We start from the raw sequence: 27,820 nt of genomic DNA, 5'->3' as shown, positions 1-27,820 counted from the left end.
GAGAACTGGTTGTTTTTTTTTTTTTTTTGTTTGTAGCTCTGGGTATCCTGGAACCTGTTTTGTAGACCAGAGATCCAACTGCCTCTGCCTTTGGAGTGCTGGTATTAAAGGCATCTACCATCACAGCCCAACTATCCACTGAACCACCTTGATGGTCTTAGACACCTTTTCATTTTACTTGTTCCCAGTTTAAAGTGCAAGGATTTGTAGTAGTTTTCTAAGGCCAGAGTGACTAATTAGCAGGAGTAAGACTTAGAGAAAGGCCTGTGTACTCTTGGTACATGCTCCATCCTCTGTGCCCTAATATCAGTACAAAAGTGGGGTACTGCCCCAAAGTACATGCTTTCTATTGGAAATACGAGTCAGGACTAGTTTTGTTTCTTTCAAGTCTCACATGCTTTGCTTTTTCATGAGCAAAACCACAGACTTGGTAGCTCCTTGATTCTTATTGCTAAATATTTTTGAGCAAATTTTGACTTTGGATTTTTTTTTTTTTTACAGCAGGGTCTTCTGTAGCCCAAGCTGACTTGGAACTTGCTATGTAGTTGAAGCTGGTTGTGAAGTACTTCTTTTCTTATTTCCACCAGACAAGGGTGACCTCGAATTCACAGAGATCCATCTGCCTCTGACTCCCAAGTGCTGGGAATTGAGTTAGGCTTCAAACCCATCATCCTCCTGCTTCATCCTTTGACTTCAAGTTTCTTATTTGGAGAGCTGGAATATTATAGGTCCAGAGCTAAATTATCTATATTAGCTCCTAAACAACCATTTATTGATCATTATGTGACCTAACATTCTGTGACTCTTAGGTAATATACAAACAAAACCCTATCTTCCAAACCCAAAAGCTAAGAAATGTCACTGTAAGGGTCCATGACTTGCCAAAGAATGACACCCTGTACTCAAATAGTATGTAAATACAAAGAGCATTAACAAGATAGATGCCCCCTCCCCAAGTGAGCTTGCAGGCCCAACTTAAACTCTACCTCTAGTTAAGTGCAGTAGTGAGAAGGGGGAAAGTATAGAACAGGAGTTCAATCCGTAACTGGTAACAGTCACTTGAGCTAATCTTTGGATCAGTCTGTCTTATCCCTCTCATCATTTAGTTAGCATCTGAGGCCAATAGCAGTACTAGCTTTGCTAGAAACCATTCCACCAACTTATCTGAAAAAAATGGCCTTGATTCGTAACTTTGGTCTGTTACTATAAAAACTCCACTAAATGCTTCTCCAACTTTCAAAGGTTTGTGTTCATCCACGCTCAGTTCTCACTTTTGCTTCTATGTTCCGATTTTTCCCTGATGGCCCCAGTCAGGATAACAGAACTAAACTTAAAGGTTTTCACTGCGGTTAGAATATAACCTAAGTGCTTTCCCATAACTGGCTCAACTCTCCATTTATGACTTCTCATTCCCCTTATCCAGCCCTAACCTTCCAACACGACTTCTTATCTTGGTGGGTCACTGCATCCCAGTCTCTGCTCTCTTCATCCCTCAAGTCTTGGTTCCAAGGTCACCTCTTTGAGAGGCCTTCTCTGCAAACCTCAACCAAACTATTCTTGCTTTCCCTTGGTTTCCTTCCCAACAATGCCGTTGTGTTGTTCCTACTGATTCCTGTGTTTGCCTTTTCAGTTCGACCGCTTCTCTTGGGAAAGGGAAATCCGGGAGACAGAACCACCGGTCTGACTAAGCATCAACCCAGGCTGATACTGGGTCTCCAGCCACGCTGTGAAGAACCGGAACCGCGAGCGGAAGCTGGCGCGGCACACAGAAGTCCCGCCCCTTCCTGTCGCGGTGGCCCGCAGCTGGCGGCGGGGCCCGGCGCCCGCTCAGCCCGCCCCCTCCCTGCCGCCCCGCCCGCGCCGCCGCTCCGGCCGCTGTCAGAGGCGCGTTGTATGCTGAGCAGCTGTCGTCGCCGGCTGCTGCACGTCTTGGTCCGGAGCTTCCTGCCGCTGACCCGCGGACTGCAGCTCTTCCCTCTCCACCTCATGAAGCCGTTGGTCGTGTTCGTTTTGGGCGGGCCCGGTGCGGGCAAGGGGACCCAGTGCGCGCGCATTGTGGAGGTGAGGCCGTGCGGGAAGGCGACGGAGCGCTCCCGGCCTGAGCGGGCCGGGGCTGGAGGGAGCAGCCGCGCCCCCCGCCGTGGGGAGCGGACTACGAGTCCCGACGGCCATCGCGCGCCCAGGCCGAGGGGCGTCGGGTCTGCGAGTGCGCACCGCGGTGTCCGCTTTGTTTCCGCGCGCCCTTGCTTCCACTCTCGGGATGGGATCTGTTCTTCTCGCTACAACCCTGGCTGTCAGTCCTCCGCTAATCCACCTCGAGGAACTCGACCCGGATCTTGTAGTAGTTAAAGTACCGGAGCCGTGAGAGCCCAGGCGCTAACCTTTGGCCCAGCTGCCAACTCACGCCTTTTCCTTGGGCGAGTGAGTCACTCACTCTCACTGAACCTCAGTTATCTAAGCAAATAAAAACCTCTGCTCGCCGAGAAAGCAAAACACCACCCAATTATAACAACTTCTTAATTAAAAAAAGTGTTTATCTTAGGGCTGGAGAGATGGCTGAGCGGGGCTGAGCCTCCAAGTTCCATCCCTGGGACCCACATAGAACCAATCCTCTGCGAGTTGTCCTCTGGAGTTGTCCTCTGATGTTCACTCTGATGAGCTGTGGCTCAAGCGTTTGTTTGCCCACACAAATAACTAAATACAATTAAAGTTTTGACATAAGTTTACCAGTTCCATCCTTTTAGTGTTTAAGGTCAGGGATGCAATGTACTCGGAGAGAGGCAAAGACTTTAAACTCAAGCAGGTATGGGTTCACACCCCGTTTTTCTAGCCTCTGTGAGCTGTGATGATGCGGTGAGGAAGGCTTAATGGACTGTCTTGGCAATGTTTTATTTTTATTATTTTAAAATTTATTAATTATATATAAGTACACTGTCGCTGTCTTGAGACACACCAGAAGAGGGCATCTGATACCATTACAGATGGTTGTAAGCCACCATGTGTTTGCTGGGAATCAAACTCAGGATCTCTGGAAGAGCAGTCAGTGCTCTTAACCCCCGAGGCATCTCTCCAGCCCTTGGGCAGTGTTTTAAAGGAAAACAAGACAAACAGAAAGAAATGGCAACCAGGGTTGGGGTAAAAAAAAAACCCAACGTTCACCATTAAATTGAGTGCTTGGTAAAAGGTTTTTGACCCAGAACTTGATACTGTCTTCTTTTCCTATAGGCTGTGGCCTATATTTGCTTCGGATTTTTTTCACCTTCATATATTCAACTCCTGTCCTATATTCTATTCTCTAAAGAACACCCACAAATAAGTAGAATAGTGTGTTCTAAAAGTTACGTGTTTTACAGTTGTGTTTAGAATAACAGATGACTTTTGAAAACCAGTTTAATCACAAAGCTCATAGAATTTTTCTCCTTATTTTTACTTCTGTTTGTTTTACATTTTAAAAGGCCAAATGTCAAGTGAATGGTTTCTTTTCTTTTTTCCCTTTCTTTTCTTTTTTTCTCTTACAACTTATTTAAAAAAGAGAGATACATATACAGATTTTTAAAAGCATTTTGGCATAAAACTATATGAATATATTTTTGTCAGTATTTGATGGATGGTTTATTTTATAAGTAAAATGATTAAAATACAGATAGCATGGTAAAGGACCGAGTAGGAATTTAGAGTCAAACAGGTAAGCAGTTCAAGACCTGACTCTGGTGGTGTTTTTTCTAGCCCCAGAGAAGTTACTTTTAACTTAAGTTCCTTTGCAAGAAGGGTGAAAATAGAAGTGTCCGTTTTGTACTTGTGACTGTTAAATGAGGTTTCACACCTGGCACATAATGCAAATGCTTACGCTTCCTGGTTTATTATATTGGTCATTCAATTTATCCTTGGAAAGACTGCAGGTTTCTTTAGTGTACTGTAAGGGTCAGCAGGCAGGGTATAAGATTACTATAAGATTATCAGAAACTGGTTGTTTTTATTTTAAAGGTGCATTACTTTTTTTTAAAGAGTGTACACTGTCCCTCTCTCACATACCAGAAGAGGGCATCAGATCCCATTACAGATGGTTGTGAACCACCATGTGGTTGCTGGGAATTGAACTCAGGACCTCTGGAAGAGCAGCCAGTGCTCTTAACCACTGAGCTATCTCTCCAGCCTCTAAAGGTGCAATTAAAAAAAAAAAAAGTTGGCTTAGGAGTTTCATATTTGAGTGCATCCAAATACTTTCTGAATTTATGTCCTTAAATGCCTGTACTCAATCTAATAATACCCCTGTTACTTCACTGGGTTAAAAAAAATCTCTGTGTTCAGTGACTAGTATTTCTACCTCATAAAATAATAGTTGATAATACTGTTAATACCTGTTAATTATCTGAGTCCATGTTGGTTTGTTTTTTAAGATCTGTTCTTTTATTTACTATTTAAGACTTTGGCAGTTGTGTGAGCTTCAGCTCTGGGTTGTTTGTTTCTGTTTTTGTTTATTTTTCTGGTTGCACTGACAGTGGAACCCAGGGTCTCACACATGAAAGAGCATCTCTGTACTTTTTGCTTTAAAATTCTCAGTAAATTGTCCCTGCATTCACTCTAACTAAGGCAGGTCTTGAATTTGTGGTTCTCTTGGCTTAGTGTTATATAAAGCTGTGATTATAGGTCTGTCTCACCAAGCCATCGTAAGTAAGTTGTTTTGAACTGTTTGCTGTTGATTCAAGTTGCCATAAACATCCACCTGATACTCTGCTATTTCAGATGTATAATTTAACAATGACTGTTCTTTAGCTGGTTAAATAAACACTGGCATGTCTGTAGTCAGGTGTAAGTCAGGCATTTCCCCCCTTTGTGAGTTTGCATTTTGGCCCAATATTTCATTATGCAGGCAGCTGTGAACACAATCTCCAAAGATGGCAAGTTTTAAAATTAATTTTTTTTCTGTAGGGAAAAATGTTGTATAACTTAATGCTAAATTCACCAACTGACCTCAAAGCAGGGTACCTGAAATGTGGCTGATGATAGAATTATTTCTTTGGAGAGAGCTTCAGGCTGCCAGAAGTTGTGTTGTGTTGTTTGTTTTGAGGTATGGTCTCCTTATCCTCACTCAGGCTGGCCTCAAATTCTGTTCTCCCGCCTCACTCAGTCTTCTAAGTGCCAGGATTGGTGTGTGCTGCCGTGTGCTGTCAGAAAGTACACCCTGCTTTCAGAACCTGAGGGTATCTGGCCCTCACGCTCTGGAGTATTGGAGTTAGGTAAGGGAGAGTGTTATAGGGAAGCTGGAGTCAGGCTCCACTTTAGTTCTTGCTCCATGGGGAGGGGAGGGCAGTTCAGATGGAGAGAGAGCCTTATACCTATTTCCTGCTGGGGCAAGAAGCTTTGAGGGAGCTTTGGGAATTTTACTCATTTATTTGTAGTGGTCCTTTCAGTTTAATTTTATTTTCTAATTATTTCAAATCTGTGTTGTCTTGTACTATTTCAATGAAGTATTCAGTAGAATTATTATATAATGATGTATTTCTAAGATTGAGAGGGATGCTGTAACATTTAAAATTTTTTACTTATGTTGTGTGTTCGAAGTGTCTGTGCACATGCTATGGTACATGTGTGGAGTTGGTTTTCTCCTTTCACTTTCATATGAGCTCAGGGATGGAAATCAGGTCATCAGGCCTCACTTGTTAATTTTTATATTTGTTTTGGTCAAAAATAAATTAGAGTGCTGTGACCTAAGGTTATTTTTGAAAATAGCATCCACAATTTTGTATGGGTTGGTTGGAAAGAAAATTGAATTTCTTTTTCACATACTGTGAACATTTTGTCTACATAAGTAGTGAGTAAAGCTCATGTTTATTACCTGTGTCCTAACTCCTTGAATGGATGACTCCTACTGTGGTTAGAAAAGTTGTGGATGAGATTAAATTTAGGCATATAGCAATCAGAACTTGATTTTATTTATCTTTTTGTCTCTGTTCTTGAGCATTATGTCTATTACATAGTAGGCCCTTGTTGAATAGAAGTGATGACAGAAGACATTAATGTATCATGAAGCTGTATACATTTTTAAAAATTTCGTCCCTGGGGAGGGGGGATGGGATTGGGGGAAAGGGGATAACATCTGAAATGTAAATACAGAGAATATTCAATAAAAATAATTCATCCCTAGGGGGCACCCAAGTAGCTTTCTGGACCTAACATATGAATAAGGCCTCTCTTTGAGATGTTTTTGCTTACTCTGAGTGAGTGAATGATAAGTATGCTGAGCAGAATTTTTAAAGCTTTTGATTTCAAAATCCAGAATTCATCACGTACATTCAGAAGAAACTAATGAAAAATCTGATAGACCTTAAGTTCCATTCTAGTCTTTTAAGGGTAGGACCTTTTCTTCTCAGTAGGATATGGTTAAAGGCTGATTTTTTTTTTTTTTAAAGACGAATTAAAAGCTATAAAGAGTCTATAAAAGAAATGGTTTGCAAAACACTTGCCTTTGGGAGCTAGAGAGATGGCTTTGTTGTTAAGAGCACCAGCTACTTTTCCAGAGGACCCAGTTAGATTCGTAGCCCCCACACAGTGCTCACACCTTCTGTGACTTCAGTTCCAGAGCTGATTCTCCCTTTTGACTTTCACATGGCACACGTACATACATACAGGCAAAAACCCATACACGTTTTAAAAAGCAAGAAAATTTGACTTTATTGAAGAGCCACTATTTCTTTAAGACGGCTTGTTGTAAGGTAAAGTTTTCTTGTTTTGTTTTGGTGATGGTGGTTTTTTGTTGTTTGGTTTTGATTTTGGTTTTGGAGACAGGGATTCTCTTTCTAACAGTGCAGGCTGTCCTGGAATTGGCTTTATAGACCAGGCTGGTTTTGAACTCACAGAGGTCTACCTGCCTTCTGAGTTAACATAAGGTTTTTAATATCGATATTTTAGGAGAGGTGAGAGGAGTTTGTACTATACTTTTTACTTTAAATTGTAACAGTAACATGTCTGGGACAAGTTCAGTTTCTTTTCATCTAGAGGTTACCATTGTTTATTGCTTTCCTACCTGTATCTAAAAAACACAAAAAACTAAAAAACTAAAACCTGCTTATGTGTGTGACGAGTGTTTGCCGGCATCTACAACATAGATGCCTGCTGCCTTTGAGGCCAGAAGAATGTGTCAGCTCTCCTGGAACTAGAGTTATACACTTGTGAGCTGCCGTGTGGATGTTGGAACCAAACTGCACTCCTATAAGAGCAGCAAATGAGCTGAGCATCTACTGAAAATATTTAAAATTTTGCTTCTAATAGGCTATTCACTTTTTTCCCCCAAACTAAATTAATCGTATTTATCTAGTCTTTTGGGGCTTTCCTATATATGTAATTGGTTTTTATTTGTAGCTGCAGAATATTCTGGATATTGTCATAGCATAGCTGTATCATTTCACTTGATGGCTATTCAGAACAGTTTCTGTGGATGTTTTTGCTGTTAATTGTGCTTCTGTGAGCTTTCTTGTAAATATAACTTTGCCTATGGATTATTTTGTTTATTGGATTCATAAAAGTGGGTTGTTGCCTCAGAGTACCTGCATTTTATTTTAATTGATAATTACTTATGATTATTTAGAAAAATTTTGAGTTTTCCAGAGGAACACAGCTATTAAGAGGTGTAATTAAAACGTGTAAACGTGTTTATATTTGGGGAACTATCTCACACTTACAAAGGCTGAGACGCCACATGAGAGGCCGGCCATATGTAAACGGGAATCAAAGAAGCAGGAAGTGCAGTTTGGGATTGGAAGACCAGATGACCTTAAATTTTCTAGGAGAGTGATTTTTCTCATTTTCCTTCTTTTGTTTAAAAGTTTCATCAGATTGGATGGTGAGGAAGCTGATCTATTTTCTATCTTGTTCTAGTTTCCTGGATTTTAATAACATATGGGCATCTTCTTGCTGTCCTGCCCCTCTTCCATTATTGACTCTATTCCCTTAAACTGTGAGCCCAAGTAAGTCCTCCTTTAAGTTGCTTTTTGTCAGATGTGTAGGCCTAGCAATATGAAATTAACAGTGTCAGTTCATGGCTTTTGTGAGTCTCTGACCATGATACCCAAACAATCTCCAGTTTCTCTGGGTTAAGGGAGATAATAGTAATTTTTTTTCCCAAGATGGGATTTCTTCGTGTAGCCCTGGTTGTTCTGGAACTAGTTCTGTCAACAAGGCTGGCTTTGAGCTCAGAGATCCTCCTGCCTCTCTACCTTGAGTGCTGGGACCAAAGACCTGCCAGACCATGTCTGGATTTAATAGTTAAAAAAAACATAGGAAAACATTAGAATTAGTTAGTCTGTTCCCCAGTCTGCCCTAAATTGATCGTTCTACAGTATCAGTCATTTCCACATCCTTATTCTCTTTGAAATCTTGATTTATTCCCTTTTGGGTTTAAGTTTCACAGACCATATTTGGTTAATCTAGATGTGTTCCAGTTCCAATGCTAATAGGACTGTTTGTGGAAGACCTCAAAGTCACACACAAGTACTGTCTTTTAACAGTTGGTTTTGAATTGAAATCAGAGTATTTCTTAAAAAAAAAAAAAAAAAAAAATGACTTCAGGGGCTTAGCGTTAAGAGTGCTGGCTGTTTCTGCAGGGAACCTGGGATCACATGGTGGCTCACAGCCATCTGTATGCAACCCCAGCTTTAAAGCATTGGATGCCTTCTGATGGGTGCCAGGTACATATGTGGTACACTTAGGTACAGACAGCTGCTGATACATATAAAATAAAAATAATTGTTTTTATCTTTTGGTTTATTTTTTATAATTTCAGTTTGTTTATTATTTATTTATTTAATGTATGAGTACACATCACTTTCTTCAGACACACCAGAAGAGGGCATTGGATTCCATTATAGATGGTTGTGAGCCACCATTTAAGTGCTGGGATTTGAACTCAGGACCTCTGGAAGAGCAATTAGTGCTCTTAACTGCTAAGCCATCTCTCCAGCCCAAATAATTGTTTTTAAAAAGGAAAAAAAAATCATGCTAAGGAGGCTTTGCATGGGCACCCCTCCCCTACCGTGTGTGTGTGTGGGGGGGTGAATGAAAGTGAGTGCATGCAGATGCTTGCTGTCTTATTTTTATGCCATGTTCCAGGTCTTGTTACTTTTAAGCTAATACCTTAGTTCAGCTGCTGCATGAAAGTGTATTTGCTGTAACATTTCAGTTGCTTTAACCTGTCAAATCAAGAACATTTTTACAGACTAAACATGTGATAAGAGCATTTAGAAGTTAATAGAGAACAGGTATAGCTGGAGAGACTCTTTGCTGACAGTTTTGTTCTGCCTGATGAAAAAAGTTAACAAAACATCAGTTGGATAAAGGAAAAAGCACTAGACTACTCCCAGAAAGGTCCTGTGAAACATATTCTCTGTGTCTGGTTTCTGTCAGCATTTTCCAAAAGACCTGTAAGTTGGTTTCATTCACCATTGGAGTATACCACGTACTAATAAGCAGATACACTCATTTTTGGGTATGTGAAAGACTGCTTCCCTCCTACTTCCTGTTTGGAGCCTCCAGAATGGATTAGTCATTGGTGTTTGCTATTGGAAAGCACATATGTTTAAACACACAGGATTTACCTGTATAGTTACATAAGGTTTAGGGGGATCACAACACAATTTCCATTTTCTTGGTGTCTCCTTAAGGGCATAGATGCACTTCTGAAAGTTTTGATTGTGTGATTGACTTAATGGTTAATTTAGGTTATCAGATGGTCGAAGATTATTATCTTTGTTATTCATTTAGTGACCGTTGGGCAACGAAAGTAGAGATGGCAGTGTTTCAGAAGAAAAGAAAAGCAAGGCTGAAGCAAACGAGACAAGCAAATGGCCAGAATCTGGCAGTATCAAGATGGTCAGATACACCTTGTTCTTTGTGTGTGGGTGAAGTTGAGTGCATCCCTGTGTTACACATCCTTGTTGACTTGGTGTCTCCTTTTAAATGTGAGTCAAAGGTTATAGCAGCCCACCTATCATTAATAGGTAGGTGGCATAAGCAAGAAATAAGACTTTGTTATATTATGCCGTTGAGTTTGGGGGATTGCTGTAGTATAACCTAGCCAAACTTGAGTAGTACATATGCACAGCTCGGCAGCTAGGCCGTGATACCTTCTTTCAGACAGTGATTATTAAGTGCTTAACTGAGCTAGTACAGACTATATGCTGGACTTACCTGTGCACTGCAGGTGTGACTACTATACTAATGATGAGGAAGCAAATTCCTTTGGAAAGGTAAGTTGTATACTGGAGTAATAGAACAATCCTTGAACTACTCTGAGGTTAATTCACCCCTGATACCTTTTTTGTGACTAGGGAACTCATTGCTAGGTGCTAAAGCCACCATTAGCACTTCTTCCAGAAGCATCATCCAAGCACAGGAAGGATGTAGTTTTCATAAACTCTAATTTCATATATGGAAGGTTTCCTCCTGGGATCTCTCTCAGTAAATATCCTTTCCTCCTTCCATCACCTCTCCCCCTCAGACCTTATAGAAACTTGAGGCTAAAGCTGGATATCTGCATTGGTCACCATGGTATATCAAGGTCTAATGACTAAGGTCCATTAAGGACTATTCTCAGTGGAGGTCAGGAGACCTGGATCGAGTTTTCTCCGTATTAGCTAGGAAGTCAGCACATTTCGGATTCCCCTGGAACAGGAGTTGTGGACAGTTGTGAGCTGTTACATGGGTGGTGGGAATAGAACTGGGTCTTCCAGAAGAGCAGCCAGTATTCTTAATTACTGAGCTATCTTTCCAGCCCTGCACCTAAAGTTTTAAATTGTAAAACATAATCTCATCCTGTAGGCTCTTTTATTTTTATTTTTTGTAATATCCTTGGGAAAAAAGTTTTAATGACCAGGTAATAATACACCTTGAATATTTGCTCATGTGGTGTATTTTTCATGCTTGTGATGCAGAGAATTAAAACCTTGGTAGTTAGTGCAGGACTACACAGGAGACAGCAACTGATAAGTGTATTGGGGTTGAGGAGAGACAGAAGAGATAAGATGCAGAAAGGAAAGGAACAATAGAGTAGGTTCTCCTTAGGCACAGCATATTAGTTCAGTGGGAGGTGTCCATTTTGCAAATGGTTTCCAGTGATTTCCTCAGTGTGTAGCTGTGGTAGGAAAAGAAATTTTATAGAAAACATTTTTCTATGAGTTTGTCCCTTTTTATTTCCCTTGATGAACACTTCAATCAAGAACTTGTTTGCTCTGCAGTATAAAAGTAGACATAGTTATCTATATTCAACATTAGATCCTGGGCTGGATTAGGAGTAATTGCTATTTAATCAAAATCATATATTCTTGGGGTGGGCATGGTGGTGCACATCTTTGATCCCAGCATCTGAGGGAGAGGCAGTGGGTCTCTGAGTTCAGGTCAGCCTGGTCTACACAGAGAGTTCCAGGATAGGCAGGGCTACACAGTGAGGCCCTATCAAAACAAAGTATATATTCTTAGATTGACTTTTAGAATGAGAAAATGTATTTATAAAGGTAAATTTTATACCAAAATATAATATGTACAAATTCTCAAAGCCAAATGATTTTACTTATACTTTCTGGTAAGACATGTTATTGAACTAAAAATGAAGTGATTCTTTTGTATAAGCAGTATTTGCTTATTTTTGTTGTTGAGAAAGGTTGCTTAGCAGAACAGTTCTGAATGGAGCTTAAGATAGTGTGGATATGTTGTCCACTATATCTACACACATGGTATTTTTCAAATGTTTATAATTTTGAACTCTAATGTCTGGAGCCAGGCCTCATTGAATATGTTTCCTTTTAAACCTTTGGGTAATCTCATGAATTCTAAATTTGCATCTGTTTCTAGGATGTGAAACTGGACTGTTTTCTGTCTCGTATATAACTCTTGACTCCATGCCCATGTGGTGTGTTGCTGTATTGTACTTTGGTTTCTCCTTTGTTTATGGGATATATCACTTTTCAGAGAAAACATTATCTAAACATTTGAGTTGATTTTTGGTTTGGGGGAAGTTCATGGCGACCTTTCTCTAAAGCGGTTATTTTCTTTTAAGATTTTTTTTGTTTTAAGTTTGTGTTTTTGCTACATATATACATGTATGCCATGTGCATGCCTTGTGCCTGTGGAAGTCAGAAGAGGATGTCAGATTCCCTGAAACTGGAGTTAAAAAAGATCCTGAGCTACTATGTGGGTACTAAGATCTGAGCCTGGGTCCTCTCCACAAGCAGACAGTGTTTAACTGCTGAGCCATCTCCAGCCCTTGAGCTGTCATTTTCTAAATGATCCCTTTTCACATTTGAGGTAAGCATTGATTGTACTGGTTCACTTTCCTTTTTCTTGGACTCAGGTTTGGGGAGGTACAAGGTGGTTATAAGCGTCACCATTGGACAATAGTGATGAGTTCCCGGTGTTAAAATTGTTAATCTTCAGAAACACTTATTTATTGCATGTGGGTATGTAGAAGTCAAAGGACAGTTTGCAGGAATTCATTCTTTCCTTCTAGCTTGTATTGCTAGGGATTGAATATAGGTCACCAAACTTGGTAGCAAGTGACTATAGAGCCATTTCACCAACCTAGAAACTGGATTGTTGAGTCAAAAGATGTGCAAACTGAAATTCAGATTTACTGACAGCTCCCTCTCCTCCTCTCCCCTCCTCTTTTCTAGACAGGATTGTCCTGTGTAGCCCTGGCTATCTGGAACTCACTCTAGACCAGGCTGACTTTAAACTAAGATCTCTACCTGCCTCTGCCTTCCGAGTGCTGAGATTAAAGGTGTGCACCATCACTGCCTGGCTATAAAAATAGTTTTTTCTAAGCTGTTGCCTCTCCTTTGTTGTTGGTTTTTGTTTTTGTTCTTTTTTGTTTTTTCTTATATTTTAAGACAGGGCCTCACATTTTAGCCCAGTCTTATCTTGAACCTACTAGGTAGCACAGGCTAGTCTCAAACTGAAGGTCGTCCTGTCTCAGTCTCCTTGGGTTTAGGATTATAGTTATGAACTGACACACCAAACTCATTTTGCCTTTTTGAGACATAGTCTTGCTACGTAGCCCAAGCTGGCCTTAAACTTCAGATCTTTCTGCCTCAGTTTCTGAAGCCTTTCTCTGTTCAGAAATTTGTATACAATCAAATATAAACTGTAATTATTTGACTTTACTTAGTAACACCTGTCTACATCTCCGAATTTTTTTTTATTTTTTAAACTTTTTGCTTTTTGTTTTAGAGCTTTAAGTTTCTGGACATTTGCCTATAATGACAAATGGTCTGACTTTTTTTATGAACGGATACTCATTCCATTAATTGAAGTGGTGTTTGTTACAAGTATCACTTATTCATTTGTCTTCACTGATTTGTGAGTTTTTTTGTGTTCGTTTGGGTTTTTTTTTTTGTTTTGTTTTGTTTTGGATACAGTCTCCTGTAGCCCAGATTGACCTCAGACTCACTAGGAAGTTGAGTCTAATCCTCTTGGCTCTTGTTTTCACCTCCCAAGGGCTAAGATTACAGGGAATGTCATTACACTGCCTCTTCACTGAGGTGTTTTTTTAAAAAGATTATTTATTTACTTAATGTATGTGAGTACACTGTTGCTGTCTTCAGACACATCAGAAGAGGACATCGGATCCCATTACAGATGGTTGTGAGCCACCATGTGTTTGCTGGGAATTGAACTCAGAGCATCTAAAAGAGCAGTCAGTGCTTTTAACTGCTGAGACATCTCTGCAACCCATCTACACTGAATTTTAATGTTAACTATCACTGAGTTCCCATTTATACTGTTTATATATTCTGTCTTAGAACTGCTTTGTTAGTGCCTGTTTTATATGAGTACGCTGTAGCTGTCCTCAGAGACACCAGAAGAGGGCATCAGATCCCATTACAGATGGTTATGAGCCACCATGTGGTTGCTGGGAATTGAACTCAGGACTTCTGGAAGAGCAGTCAGTGCTCTTAACTACTGAGCCATCTCTCCAGCCCTGTTAGTGCTTGTTTTAAAATACTTTATATAGTTAGGCAAGTCCTCATTTGTACTTGTAAATATTATTTTTAATTTTGACTATTTATGCTTATTTCTGGTAAACTTGTTAATAAATTCATTGTTTTTGTTTTAAGCAAACAAACATGTCTAGTGTGTGGGTAGTTCAGTAGCAGAGCCCCCTTGCCTACCATTTTCAGAGGCTTTGGGTTTGATCCCCAACACCACAAAACAGACAGACAAACTCCAATCAGATTTTCAATGAATGTCCGTTCGTCCGTCCGTCCGTCCGTCCATCCATTTATCCATCCATCCATCCATCCATCCATCCATCCATCTATCTATCTATCTATCTATCTGGTCTAACTGTGTAGTCACTGGCCTGGAACTCACATTAATCCATCCCCTTTGCCTCCACCCAGTAGGAGGTTGATTGAAAAACTCTTGATCCATTTAAAAGAGAGTAAGTAGAAAATATAAACAAACAAGATAAAGAAATTCTTATTGTGTCTCATGGGTTTTGTTTTTGTTGTTGTTATGCCCAGAAATATTTGTATTGCCAGTTTTTAGAACCTCTGTATTTAAGGCTTTGTGCAGACTTTGGTAGACTTTGGTTTGGTTTTCACTGTGTAGCCCAAGCTGTCTGAAATTTAAAGAATCCTCTTGTGTGTGCCTCCCGAGCGCTGAATTAAAGATGTGTGCCACCATGCCCAGTACAAGCCTGTTTTTCAGATGGTTTATTATTGAACCCGGGGCTTGCCATTTTGTCTAGACGGTGACTCCCCTCTGGTCCTCTGCTAGGACTGTAGGCTGTATGGTCATGCCCCACGTTTATGTAGGTGCTTGGGTCCAGACTCAGGTCTTGCTTATATAGCAAGCACTTACTCACTGAGCCAGCTCTCCAGACCCCAATAATAAGGACTTTGAGGGCCAGAGAAATGGCTTTAGTAGGTAAAGTGCTTGCAAGCAAGCCTGACCAAAGTTGGATTCTTAGAATGTTCATGGTAGAAGAAACCCAGCTTTCACAAGTTGTCCTCTGACCTCCACAAGCATGCCCACTTACGTATATAACAAAAGGAGTTTTTTGGGACAGGGTCTCTCTTTGTAGTCCAGACTGGTCTTGAACTCAAGGTTAGCACACTTTCAAGTAAGGGTTATGCCACCATATTCAGCAAGAAGAGTTTGTTTTGTTTTAAAATGCTGAGTAATTTTATTTGCTCAATTGCTTTAAAGCTGTATTTGTAGCTTATATTCCTGTTGTCTTCCTTCTGTGAAATTAAGGAGTCCACACTGCAGTCTGGTGTCACTTTCTAAACTCTACATTAACAGAAAGAAGAGGAGCTCGGCATTGGAATCTTCCTGCTTTCAAGGTCCTTGTATTTATTTGTACATCATTTGTGTCTTGAACTCTGCTTTCTCTTCTTTTCCCTTTTAGACAGGGTTTCTATATAGCCAAGGTTTGTTTCAAACTCACGATCCCTCCTGGTTCCTGGGTTCTGAGATTACAGGTATATACCAACTCTCCTAAGCCTTGTACCACCCAGGAAGGAATGTCCCAGGTCCCAGCATTCTCTACATTTTTAAAGGAAGTAAAGGCAGTTGCTTAAAAAGTAAAAAAATTTAAATTAAAATGTGTGGTGGTTTAAATGACAATGTCTTCCATAATCTTCTGTATTCGAGTCTCTAGTTCCTTGGTGGACTGTTTGGGGAAGGACTGGGTGATGTGGCCTGTTGGAGGAGGCGTCTCCCTAGGTGGGGAGGGGGTGGAGTTTGAGGCTTCACTGTGGTTCAGGATATAAAGCCCTCAGCTACTGCTCTAGTGCCATGCCTCTCTGCTTCCTGTCCTGATGATATACTAACCCTCTGAAACGTTAAAACATGGTGTCTCTTCACAGCAGTAAAACAGTGAGGAAGCCACAGTGGTTTGAGTAGGTTAAATTGACCTCTGCCTATTTATGGTAAAAGAGAGTACTGGTTTGTTCTTCTTGAGACCATGGTGTCTTTTCATCCCTCTAAATTGAACCGTCATGCTTAGTCCATAACTGTTGCTTTTCATCTAATTTTGTTTTTTTTCCTCTTTCTCCTCTCTGACTTCCTCTTCTTTCTCTCCCCCCCCCCCCCGCCCCCTTTCCCAGACTGGGTTTCTCTGTTGTAGCTCTGGCTGTACTGGAATTCACTCTGTAGACCAGTCTGGCTCAAACTGGGAGATCCACTTGCCTCTGCCATTAAAGATGTGCACCTGGCTGTTGTCATTGTTTTTAAGACAGGGTCTTGCTGTGTATCCAGGCCAGCTTCAAATGTGGAGTGTTTCTCCTGCCTCAGCCTCCTGAGTGCTGAGATTATAAGTGCTGCTATATCCAATTCTATCTATCTATCTATCTATCTATCTATCTATCTATCTATCTATCTATCCGTTTGTTTGTTTATTTATTTATTTATTCATTTATGTATTGATTGATTGATTGATTGATTGTATTTGCACATGCTCTCCTGCCCATGTAGTGATCCACACATGGAGGGCAGAGGACAACTTGTGGTAGTTGGTTCTCTCCTTCTGCTTTGGATCCTGTGACCAAACTCAGGTCTTCAAGATTGATGACAAGTAACTTTACCCACTGAGCCATGTCATGAGCTGGCCTTGTTTTTTGTTTTTGTTTTTAAGACAGAGTTCCATATACCTTAGGCTGTCCTCAAGCTTGTTAGAAGTTACCACACCATCCACTTAACATTACAGATTACTGTGATTAAATGGGCTACAATCAAGGTCAAGTAATTTTAACAAGCAGATTCACTCTTCAGTTTAGACACATTGTATCAACCATGGTTGGTACTTCTTTATGAAATAAAAGTTTTCTACAACTTTAGGTTTATTTGTAAACAGTTAAAACACGAATTTTGTAAAGATTTAATCATTCTCACTCATATTTAAACTTGAGGAGATCTTATCCCATCAGGGAGAAGCAAGCACACACACACACACACACACACTGCACACGAATGCACACACACACATCCTTCCGCTCACCCATCTAAGACCCAAGCAGAAGATAAAACTCCAACTTCAGTTAACCAGCCTGGAGCTCTGGCTCTGAAATGCCTCTCAGACACTTCCTATTCAGACTGAGGGCTCTCCAGGCGGCAAACCCCACCTTCGATTGCGACGGACTGTCCTGCCATAGCACCAGGAGGGAGTCTTGAAATTTGAGTCTTGGCTTTGCTATCCTGGGCTGACATATATCCCACGCACATGCTTTTTGTAGTGTGGCTCCACAGAAATTCCACCAGCAGGGTCTGTTTATCTTGGGAGGAACATCTGCGTGACCGGAGAACGATCACCCCTCCGAGCACGCCATCTTCACTGGCAAGGATAGGTGCACTGATGAACTTGTTCTGCATAGTCTCCAGCAGAGCTTGGTGAGCATCTTCAGACTGTAAAGCGTGTGCACATTCTCTAGCCAGCATGGTGCGCACAAGATGCTCTCCACATCCCGAGGTACTCACAGCTGTAGAGTAGGGGTTATGAGCTCCAGTGTTTTCAGCCCAGCAGCCACATCCATAAAGAGCAGCCTGCCCAACTCTCCCTGGATGTTTCAAGGCCAAGCCTCCACTGGAGACAGCAGCAGCAACATTCCCTTCGTGATCGACGACCACAGCACCCACTGTGTCCAAAGTGCCCGAGTCATTTTCCTCCGTGCTTGATTGTCTTCTTCTCTTTAGCTGGACGAAGTCTGTTTCCACCCTTTCTGCCAGCTCTAGTTTCCTCTTGTTCCTTCTAAATGCAGCTAAGCTGAATCTTGTGGTCATGGTGCTAGGAGGGCAAGAGGGTATCCCACGATCCACTGCCCATCTGTAGGCGCCTTCTCCAACTAAAAAGCAGGGAGGAATTCTGCCTGCAGAGAGCTTGCCCTTCTGCCCTTCACACAAGAGTCTGTGTGCGACTGAGACTGGATTCTTGATTCCCCTCAATGCTCCAACGGCTCCGAAGTTTAAGGACTTTCCATCCATTATGCTGGCATCACATTCAATCTCTCCTAAGAGATTCAGATTAGATCCTATTCCCGCATTTGTAAGAGGCGAGTCCTCAAGTTCCACCAGAGCAGCAGTCACTGCATCTGTCACAAGAGCACCAGCCTGTAGCTTCTCAATTGCCTTCTGACAAGCTCGTTTGCATACATGTTTATACTCCTTGGCTTTGGATTCAGAATGATAGCCGGCACCTGCATGCACCAGCACAAAGCCCCCTCGTTTCTCCTTACAGGGCGGCTGTGTTTCTGACTCATTGACTGCTACGGTAGCAGCAGATGCCTGAGATGATCTGGAAGGCAGTCCTCCAGAACTCATCCCCTTCTCCATGATCATTCTCCAAGAGTATCATCTTCTCTCAGGAAAAGAGCATCCTTCCATGCAAAAGCAACTGTGCCAATGGCGTCACTCGGAGTCAGCGCATAGCACTCATTACACCGAACCACTAGGTTTTAATTGCTAAAAAAAAAAAAAAAAGTGAGAAAAAATTGGCTAAGGCTAGAAATATCTATTCTTGCTTTCTTCAGATTTCCCATCACTTAATGATAGCAGAGCAGAATGCTTTGAAAGCCTAGTTCCATGGTTACTAGTATGTAAATGTTGGTTGCTTTTTTGCTGTTGGAATTCTGTTAGAGGATAGCTTCATAAAATCCTTATGAAGAAGGTAGTAGAAAAATGAGCCCAGTTAAGAGACTGTAAAAGTGGGATGTCAACAAGAAAGTGGAACATAGACCACAGGGTTGACATGGCTATGCTTAGTAATATTTCTTTGACTTTGTAGGTAATGCCATTTACTTCTCAGAACAAACTGTAAAGTTATCTTACGTTGGCGGCTGGAGAGCGTAAGCTTTTCTAGAAGACCGTAGTTTGGCTCCCAGCACTCACTCAGTGTTGTCTGTCTCAGCCATCTATAACTTCAGCTACAGAAGTTCCAACACTCTTCTGGCCTTTGCAGGCACAATAGTCACATACACAAACCTACACTGTCACACACACATAAGTATAAAATTTAAAAATAAACTCTAAAAAGTTGCTTTTACAAATACCATTTATGTGTATATTATATATGTCTATAGGTCCAATTTAAAACTTTATAAGTTTTCTTTTTTCCAAAAGAGTGATATAATACCATTTTATAATATATATATTATATATATGTATTATATAATATATATATTGTAAAAAATATATAGTAAAAAATCTTGCCAGTTTGATTTCTCTGATGTCAGGAAATGGTGAGTATCTGTATTAGTCAAGGTTCTCTAGAGTCACAGAACTTATGGGTAGTCTCTATATAGCAAGGAATTTGTTGGTGACTTACAGTCTGTAGTGCAACCTCGCTAACAATGGTCGGCAGCAGCTGTGAAGTCCAAGGATCTAGCAGATGCTCAGTCCCACAAGGCAAACAGGTGAAGAGAGTCAGCCTTCCTTCTTCCAGTTTCCTTATATAGGCCTCCAACTGAAGGTGTGTCCCAGATTAAAGGTGTGTGCCACCACACCTGGATCTGGGACTTGCTTTGTCCCAGATGATCTTGAGCTCAGAGATCTCCTTGCCTTAACTGCCCTAAGATTCCCCTATGCCTCAAGATCAGGATCAAAGGTGAGCCTCCCAATTCTGGATTGTGATTCATTCCAGGTATAGTCAAGTTGACAACCAGAAGTAGCCACTACAGTATTGTAATGTAAATTACCTGCCAGGTTTCTGAATGTGTATGGCTCACATTGCAGCTTTACAGAGCACTATCGGTGAGCGTGTGCTGTCACTAGGGCTGTTTAATCTCTGATTTGTCCCAGATTAGATATATGTTGTAATCACTGGCCCGGAGAAGAACATCCAGAAGCAGAGGCTTCCAAGCAAGATCAACATAAAAAGTGTGATATGAGGCTGCTATAGTTTTGTGGACAGTAGTTGCAAATGCTTTTTGAAAATTGTACATAGTAAGTGGGAAAGTAGGTCACGCTTCATTTTTCATAAAGTCCTTTCTGTACTCAACTTCCAAACATTTGCCTATGCTCAGTGATCAAGCGGCAGTTTAGCTGCCGGTGTGGAAGTCATTGGACAATTTTACATTTCTCTTTTCTGTAAATAACAGTTCTTTAAACCCGTTGCAATTTAACACTTCTGATAAATTCTCTTACTAGAAGCACTTATAGGGATGAGACAGAAACATGATGATACTATGCTGTAGTGGTTTTTTTTTTAATTCTCATCCAAATTTATATCTAAGTTCAGGCAGCAAATAGCCTTTTTAGAGTTTCTTTTTCTTTGCTGATAGCATTATTTCTACCTTATTATTTTGTGAGCAAGAACAAATATAACCAATACTTGCAGGAAGTAGAATGGGGATAAAGATGTATCATTTATAGCTTTGGTCATTTGGAGCTTTTTAGAAAACTCAATTGAAGTACATTTTTTTTTAATGGCTTTAAACTCAGAGTTCTCCTGCCCCAGCCTCTTGATACATACTACCATACTGGGCAGGAAACACTTTTTTTTGTTTTTTTTTTTAAGATTTATTTATTTATTTATCTATCTTATGTATATGAGTACACTGTAGCTGTCTTCAGACACACCAGAAGAGGGTATCAGTTTCCAATACAGATGGTTGTGAGCCACCATTTGGTTGCTGGGATTTGAACTCAGGACCTCTGGAAGAACAGTCAGGCTCTTAACTGCTGAGCCATCTCTCCAGCCCAGGAAACACTTTTAAGAGTAGGGTAATGGTGCGGATTGCCTTACACCTTAATCTTCAAGTTATAAAGTATGTACATAAGATAAAAACCCATTGGAGGAGTCTTAAGGATTTGAAGTGATACATGTTGTATGACCATGTATTAAACATGAGTATCCTAATATTTCAGAGTGGGTTGTGTCATTCTTTTCATTAGTAGAAGCAGACATGTAAATTCATACGGGGAAGCTTTTCCTTATTCAGATCTTTCCTTAAGACTGTTGGCTCCTTATTGCACTGAAGCAGTAGCAATGCAGGACCTTTGAATGTCTCCTGCAACTTCCCTTAAGTGCAAGGCCATGTGCACAGCGTAGTCTCAGAAGAGCACATCACCTAATGGTATTGTAGTCGTCTTAATTTGTACAGATATGCTTTGTGGTGTTAACTCAGTAATGTTTCTGTTCTGTCCTTGTCCTTACAGCAAGTGTCACTTGATGATGGAGATAGGCAGTTTTGTTCAAATACCATAAGAGTGCACTTGCACAAACCCAAATGATATATAGGTCAGTTTACATATGTTGATTTTTTATTTTTGTCTCGAGTCTCAGATTTTTGGTAGATATTTTCATTCTTACATTTAAACTTGGATTATGTTTGTGAAAAAATACAGTGAGACGTCAGTGTTTTGCCTAGTTAGATAAATGTTGAAATGATTTTATTGTGTAAACATGGTTACGAAAGGGTAAGACTGTTTACTAATAGGCAAACTGGAATATATAAAATCTCTTATTTTTCTTTAGTATTTATTTACCCCAGAAGCAAAACTACTTTATTGTAGAAAATTATACATAAAATTAATACAAAATTATGTGTACTCCTGTCATTGGATTGAATGAATTCTGATATTTCTATGTTTTTGTTCCAGAAATATGGCTACACACACCTTTCTGCAGGAGAGCTTCTACGTGATGAAAGGAAGAATCCAGATTCACAGTATGGAGAACTTATTGAAAAGTACATTAAAGAAGGAAAGATTGTCCCAGTTGAGATAACCATCAGTTTATTAAAAAGGGTAAGGAGCGTGAATGCCAATCTGTTCAAACTTCCAAGGAAGAGCTGTAAAGAGCTTGGAAGGAACCACATTCACTTCCATTTGAACAGTGACAAACTAGACTGTTCGATTTCTTTTTTGATTACGGAAGGTAGTGTGCTCTTTGAAAATAGCAGTGTCAGAAACTGCTTTCACTGAAATTGACAGGAGCCAGGACTCTGTGCTTTGGTCTAAGGCCAGCTATAGTCCAGCCTAAGGGCACATAGGACTTTGCTTTGTTCTTGAAATAGCCTCATGTGTCCCAGGCTGGCCTGGAAGTTACCTAGTCACAGATCTTCCTGCATCTGCCTGTTAGGAATCAGGACCCATCCTTCCCAACATGCAATGGTTCTTGCCTGTTGTGATTAGTCTCCCCTTTCACTGCTCCTTCTTCCCTTTTCTTGAATGTCTATGTTCTCTCCTTCTGTGTCTCATTGTTCATATTCTGTTTCTAAAGTTTCCTTGTTTTCTTGATGGATGCATTGTTGTCTTCACTGTGCAATTTTACACACACACACACACACACACACACACACACACACACACACACACACACACATACACACACACACACCTCCTTATCTTGGTAGGTAGTGCTTTCCTGCAGGTCCCTAAGATAAGTCAGTAACAGGTATTTTGACATAAGAAAGCCAGTGAAACAGAATTGCATTGTTCGGAACAGGAAGCAGTAAATGGATCTCAGTATTGAATCTTGGGTGTAACTGGAGACACTTGGGTTGTAGAATGGCTCCTACACAGTCTGCCTCAGTCTGAACAACCAACTTCCTTTCTAGAGTAAGTAAATCTACCATCCTGTCTTCTGACCCAGACGCCTTTCCCTGCATTATAGGTGGTGAGCATTATGAAAGGATAGTCGCTTTTTTTTAATACTTGCTGTCTTTGGAACAGGCTTTAACAAGATTGCCCAGTTGACTTTGAACTCACTCTGTAGCCCTTGGAATCTTCCAAGCTCAGCTGTGATTATAGGCAGAACTGTTTCTTTATGTTATCAATGATTGGCCCTGTGTAGCCTAAGGAATACTTTTAGTCTTTATTTTCTCCTCCTGCATTTAAGTCTTAATTAATACATGTCTCTTTGAAACAAATTCTACCTATTTCTTGTACCACTATTTTTGTTCATTCTCTTCCTACTGCATGAACTGCCATTTTTCAGTCTCTTGATTTTTTTTTTCCTTTGCAAGTTTTCTAGACCACTCTGCTTCTGAGAGTTTAGTTCTCTTCAGCTCTCACTGTATATATTCCTTGCTGGGTTGTTTAAGCCATGCCCACGTCTTCACTGCACCAGTACTGCTGAACAGACAGACCTTTGCTTAGCTTCCAAACATGTTCCTATCAGGCTGCTATCTAAATCATAAATATCTCAGAGTCATACCAGAGGCTAAATATATCACCCAAAGTATGATGCTTATTTCCTGTCTTGGCTATTGGTTGAATTAACTACCCAACTCTATTTTTTAAGATTTATTTATTTATTATATACGAGTATACTATAGATGAGAGCAACACAGGGTCTCTAGATGTTAGAGCAAATCTCTTAAGTGGTAATTTGTATGAGAAGGTAGTTCACACTGTGCTGATCAGCTCTCACTGTACCAACATCTGAGTTAAGTAGACACATGGCTTTGGCCCACTGGTAGGGATGCTAGGTGGCAGTGATGCACATAGTAAGGAAGACTACCCCTTGGCCAGGAAGCAAAAAGATAAAAGGGCCAGGATCCCATAGTCCCCTTTAGAAGTGTATTCCTAATGATATATGAGGCCATTCTCTTAAAGGTAGGCCCACCCCAGAGACCAAGCTTTTAACAAAAACAACCCTCAGAGGACATTCAAGATGCACACTATAGAGTATGTTTCATAAGATGCAGAAACTACAGAAGTGGGGGGACGAGAGGAATAGGGGAACACATACCTATAGTCTCTCTCACTAGGAACCAACCGTGTCGAGAAGTTGGCTCATTTTTGCCTAGGCTGTTTCCCTATGTACCTTTCACTCTTGTGGCTTAGGGAAAAGTAGCAAATAGCCATCTACATACTGTTCTGCTTAAGAAATTGTCTTGTAGCTGGGTGTGGTGGTGCATGCCTTTGATATGCAGAGGCATGTGGGTCTCTGAGTTTGAGACCAGCCGGGCGTACAGAGAGAGTTCCAGGACAGCCAGGACCACATAGAGGAGAAAAACAAAAAGAAGGGAAAGAAAGAAATTACCCTTTGGTGATGTGGTATTGAACATAAGTCTTTTTTGTTTTTAGGAAATGGACCAAACAATGGCTGCTAATGCTCAGAAGAATAAATTCTTGATTGATGGATTTCCAAGAAATCAAGATAACCTTCAGGGTTGGAACAAGACCATGGATGGGAAAGCTGACATATCTTTTGTCCTGTTTTTTGACTGTAATAATGAGGTAATGAACATACTTATCTGTCCACACGGGCTTCAAGCTATAGATAGCCAGCTGTTAGAGAAAAATGGTGGTTTTTGTTTTTGTTTCTTCATTTCATTTCATTTTCTGCTGGCAGCAGTATATGTATCTAGTGAGTGAATAGATGGGTGGGCAGAACAGCATTATCTTGTCAATAGAATATTGAGGGCTGTTAGTATTGGCAGCTTTGTAACCCTAAGGCTTGCTTTATTTTCTATGTGTAAGAAGAATCAAGTTTGTTTATTTTAGTAAACATCATCTATAGTAATGTTAGGTTGTGATGCTGAGGTGCTGCTCACGTCTGCACTGCTGGGAATGGTGTGGTGTTTACTAGAAGGTAGAGATCTGGAAACGTGGAGGGGCCTACTGTTGTTGAGGAATTTGTCTTCTAAGAAGCAAGTGATTTGGAAAATGGCAAGAATAAATTCTCCACTCCCACCCCTAACACTTCTAATAGCAAACCCAGACATACCTTTGAATAAGTAAATAAATTTCTCAGAGCCATTAATTGAAAAGCCTGACTCTGTTGGACAACCACGATGCTGTAAATTTTATTAAATTGATGCCAACAGTCTGAGTCTGAAGTAGTGCCTCGAAGGAAGCAGCCTATTCTTAGGGTGAATTATAAATGTGCCTCTGGTAAAGGCTGGCCACAGCCTTTGAGTTGTTTTAAAATGTAACTCTCTTCTCCAACTCTTAGAAATCTGTTTTCACTTAGTCTTCAAAGTTAGCTTTAGAATGTTACCACAGCTTTGTAACTGAGGAATGTGTGTTCACGACTAACAAGAGATGCTTTATTCAAATATGTTGACTCAAATATTTGGATATTTATGGAATTATTGTAAAGTAAGCAAAAATGGTACAAAGTTTGAGGCACATAATTCATACCTAATGAGTTAATAATATGTCCGAGCTGCAGCCATACCCACACAGATCTTCTCTTTATTGCAGATTGAAAAAAGTACAGCAGGAAAAACTGAGTCATGAATGAATTCTTATTATGATCTGTATTTATTTAACCTAGTTTATATAAATTGAACCACATGTTTAAATTTAAAAAGATTTTGCATGTTGATTAATGAGTTAGACACATTGAGCTTAATGCAGAATGTTTTGTGCTTTTTTTTCTGCTTTGTTTTTGTCTCTTCAAAATATTTTCTCTTTTGCTTTTTTTAAGCATAACTTTTTACTTCTGTTTCTCTTTAGATCTGTATTGAACGATGTCTTGAAAGGGGGAAAAGCAGTGGCAGAAGTGATGACAACAGGGAGAGCTTGGAAAAGAGGTACCTTGCAGGCCACACCACCTCATTCCTGCTGTGCACGTGTGGACGGCTCTTCTGTCTGTTCTGTTTGGTTCAGGAAAAGAACATGTCATTTTCACATAGGCACAGTGGCTTGTGTAAAGAGAGAAAGCATTAGACTCTTGCCATCCTTTCTATAATGTGGAAGAGGGAGGACAGTTAACCTGCAACCATGAAATAATTGTTTCTTTTGCAGAATTCAGACTTATCTTGAATCAACAAAACCAATTATTGACTTATATGAAGAAATGGGGAAAGTCAAGAAAATAGATGCTTCTAAGTCTGTTGATGAAGTAAGTGTATCTGGCTTGTCTTTGCAGCAATCAAAAATTGTGATCATTGGGGTAGGTATAAAGAAAAGATGCTCTAAAGGACAGTACTTAGTTTTTTTTTAAGACATTTGAGGCTAACTGAAAATTTTTTTTTCTTTTTAGTAAGTCTAAAATGGGTTTTACAACATCAGACCTATTTTTCACAAGAAGAGGTTTATTAATTCCAACCCTTTTTCCTCAAACAGGGAAAGAGTGGTATTTTCAGTACAGTGATTTGGATCTTGTTCATTGTTAAAATCTGCAGCACAACTGGCATGCCATAGCCAAGGGCCCCGGCTGGTCTCTCACAGAACACAGAGCTCCCCGCGCCGCGCCACAGGTTTCCCAGGATGCTGCTCTCTGTTGCTCAGACCTCAGTGTCTGTAAATCCCTGCCTGCAGATGCTCCACTGCTTCCGAGTTCATCCGCTCTCCCTTTCCCCAAGTCTCGCTCTTGTTTCTCTTGGCATCACTGGCCAAAGCAAGGCCCAGAGGAGTACTCACTGAGTAAATCTTTCACCCACTGCCACTGCTGTAGTCAGTACACGAGAGTTTGGTTTATATTTTACCAGACCTTCAGCAGCCCATCTAGAAGCACATTTAGTCTAAAAGCATTAATAAAACGGAAGGCAAAATGTTCACAGTTTTATGTGCTTCATTTGTATTACTGATAGAGTGAAATAAGCAAAACCAAGAAATTATAATGTTTAAAATCAATACAAAATTGATGTTTTTTTAAACAGGAACTTAGCTATACAATCTTTTATCTGTATTTTGTTTTATTTTTAATTTTGGTGTTGGTCCCAGGACCTCAAACATGCTATGCTGTGTTTTAACAATATCTGCTTTTAAAATTGTCTTTTTTCTCTACAGGTTTTCGGTGAAGTTGTGAAGATATTTGACAAAGAAGGCTAACTAACCCTGAAGACATCTTTGAAATCATGCTTGAATATTGCTTTGATAGCTGCTATCACAGCTCCCTTTTAAGGCAGTTTTAATCTTTCAAAATTACATCTCAATTAATGTCTAGAAATATATAGTAAGACAAATTATGTGGTTTTTAAATTTGTGGTCACAGTACACAGTGAATTCAGATTTAAATCATTTTAGGTATTATGGTGCTCACAAAATGAAGGGTATCAGATAATTCTTGTTTGTGTTAAAAGACTATCCCTTTTATCCCTTTTATGTCTGTGCCTTCTGTGAGCTAAATTTTTTTTAGTATGCATGTATTTCCCTTTTGTAATTACAATGTGTTGGAATTTGGGGTTTCCACTTCCTCTTGCTGCACATTTAAAATTTCCAACCTGCTAAGTAAATTTGTGGACCAAATTTAAAGGAACTTTATGTGTAGCTGGTTCTTGCTCAATGTGTTTAGTAAACAAATTCATAAAATGAATTCCTAGCAATGTTATATTTATCAAATGACTGACCATTTCCTGTCGAAAGTTAAAACTTAAAGATTGATTTATTACAGCTTGTGTAAAATTGTATGGCAGGGCATAGTCTTTGCTTCCAAGGTTTGAGTTAGGGGACAGGGCCTTCAGAGCCTGGGCAGGATTCTTCTGACATAATCTGTGGGGCAGCAGTCACAAGTAGTGACTTGTGTTTCTGTGCTCTGACACAGTGACTTGTGTTCCTGTGCTCTGACACAGTGACTGTGTTCCTGTGCTCTGACACAGTGACTGTGTTTCTGTGCTCTGACACAGTGACTGTGTTCCTGTGCTCTGACACAGGCTGGTCATCATTCAGCAGATGTTAACATGGTTCCTCAAAGTAGACCCTTGACACGCTTTCATTAGTTTATGCTAATTTTTTCTCGTTTTAATAATAGTTCAAGGTTTGTAGTTTTGTTTCTTAGACTAAATATAGAGTTAGAATAAATTAGACAAAGCAGTCTAATGGTTAAATTTTCCATTTGTATTTTATTTTCTGGAATATGTTTTTCATGGTTACTTGTTTTAAAAGATTTTAAAATCATTGCACTTTGGTCAGAAAAATAATAAATATATCTTATAAA

At 40.1% G+C, this 27,820-nt stretch overlaps 2 protein-coding genes across 2 annotated transcripts; one reads left to right on the top strand and one right to left on the bottom strand.

Moving 5' to 3' along the window:
* Positions 1-1,839: 1,839 nt before the first annotated feature.
* Positions 1,840-27,820, top strand: CMPK1 (cytidine/uridine monophosphate kinase 1). The gene is made up of 6 exons (XM_080921089.1): positions 1,840-2,061; positions 21,586-21,732; positions 24,019-24,171; positions 25,396-25,472; positions 25,687-25,783; positions 26,674-27,820. The coding sequence occupies exons 1-6, from the start codon at positions 1,894-1,896 to the stop codon at positions 26,713-26,715; spliced, it is 684 nt and encodes a 227-aa protein (XP_080777215.1). The 5' UTR covers positions 1,840-1,893; the 3' UTR covers positions 26,716-27,820.
* On the bottom strand, positions 17,081-18,324 carry LOC308424138 (threonine aspartase 1-like; the record flags this gene model as incomplete). Its single annotated transcript, XM_080921031.1, has 2 exons — positions 17,081-17,173; positions 17,248-18,324. 2 exons carry the CDS (start codon positions 18,322-18,324, stop codon positions 17,081-17,083), a joined length of 1,170 nt encoding a protein of 389 aa, XP_080777157.1.

The sequence above is a fragment of the Micromys minutus genome, assembly GCF_963924665.1.
Source record: "Micromys minutus genome assembly, chromosome: 9".
NCBI classification, from domain to species: Eukaryota; Metazoa; Chordata; class Mammalia; order Rodentia; family Muridae; genus Micromys; species Micromys minutus.
This window is presented reverse-complemented; position numbering and strand designations above follow the sequence as displayed.

Coding starts and splice junctions, on each gene's coding strand:
- CMPK1 (XM_080921089.1), top strand. CDS start 1,894: ATGCTGAGCAGCTGTCGTCGCCGGCTGCTGCACGTCTTGGTCCGGAGC. Junction 25,473..25,686: donor AGGGAGAGCTTGGAAAAGAG/GTACCTTGCAGG, acceptor TTTCTTTTGCAG/AATTCAGACTTATCTTGAAT. Junction 25,784..26,673: donor CTTCTAAGTCTGTTGATGAA/GTAAGTGTATCT, acceptor TTTTCTCTACAG/GTTTTCGGTGAAGTTGTGAA.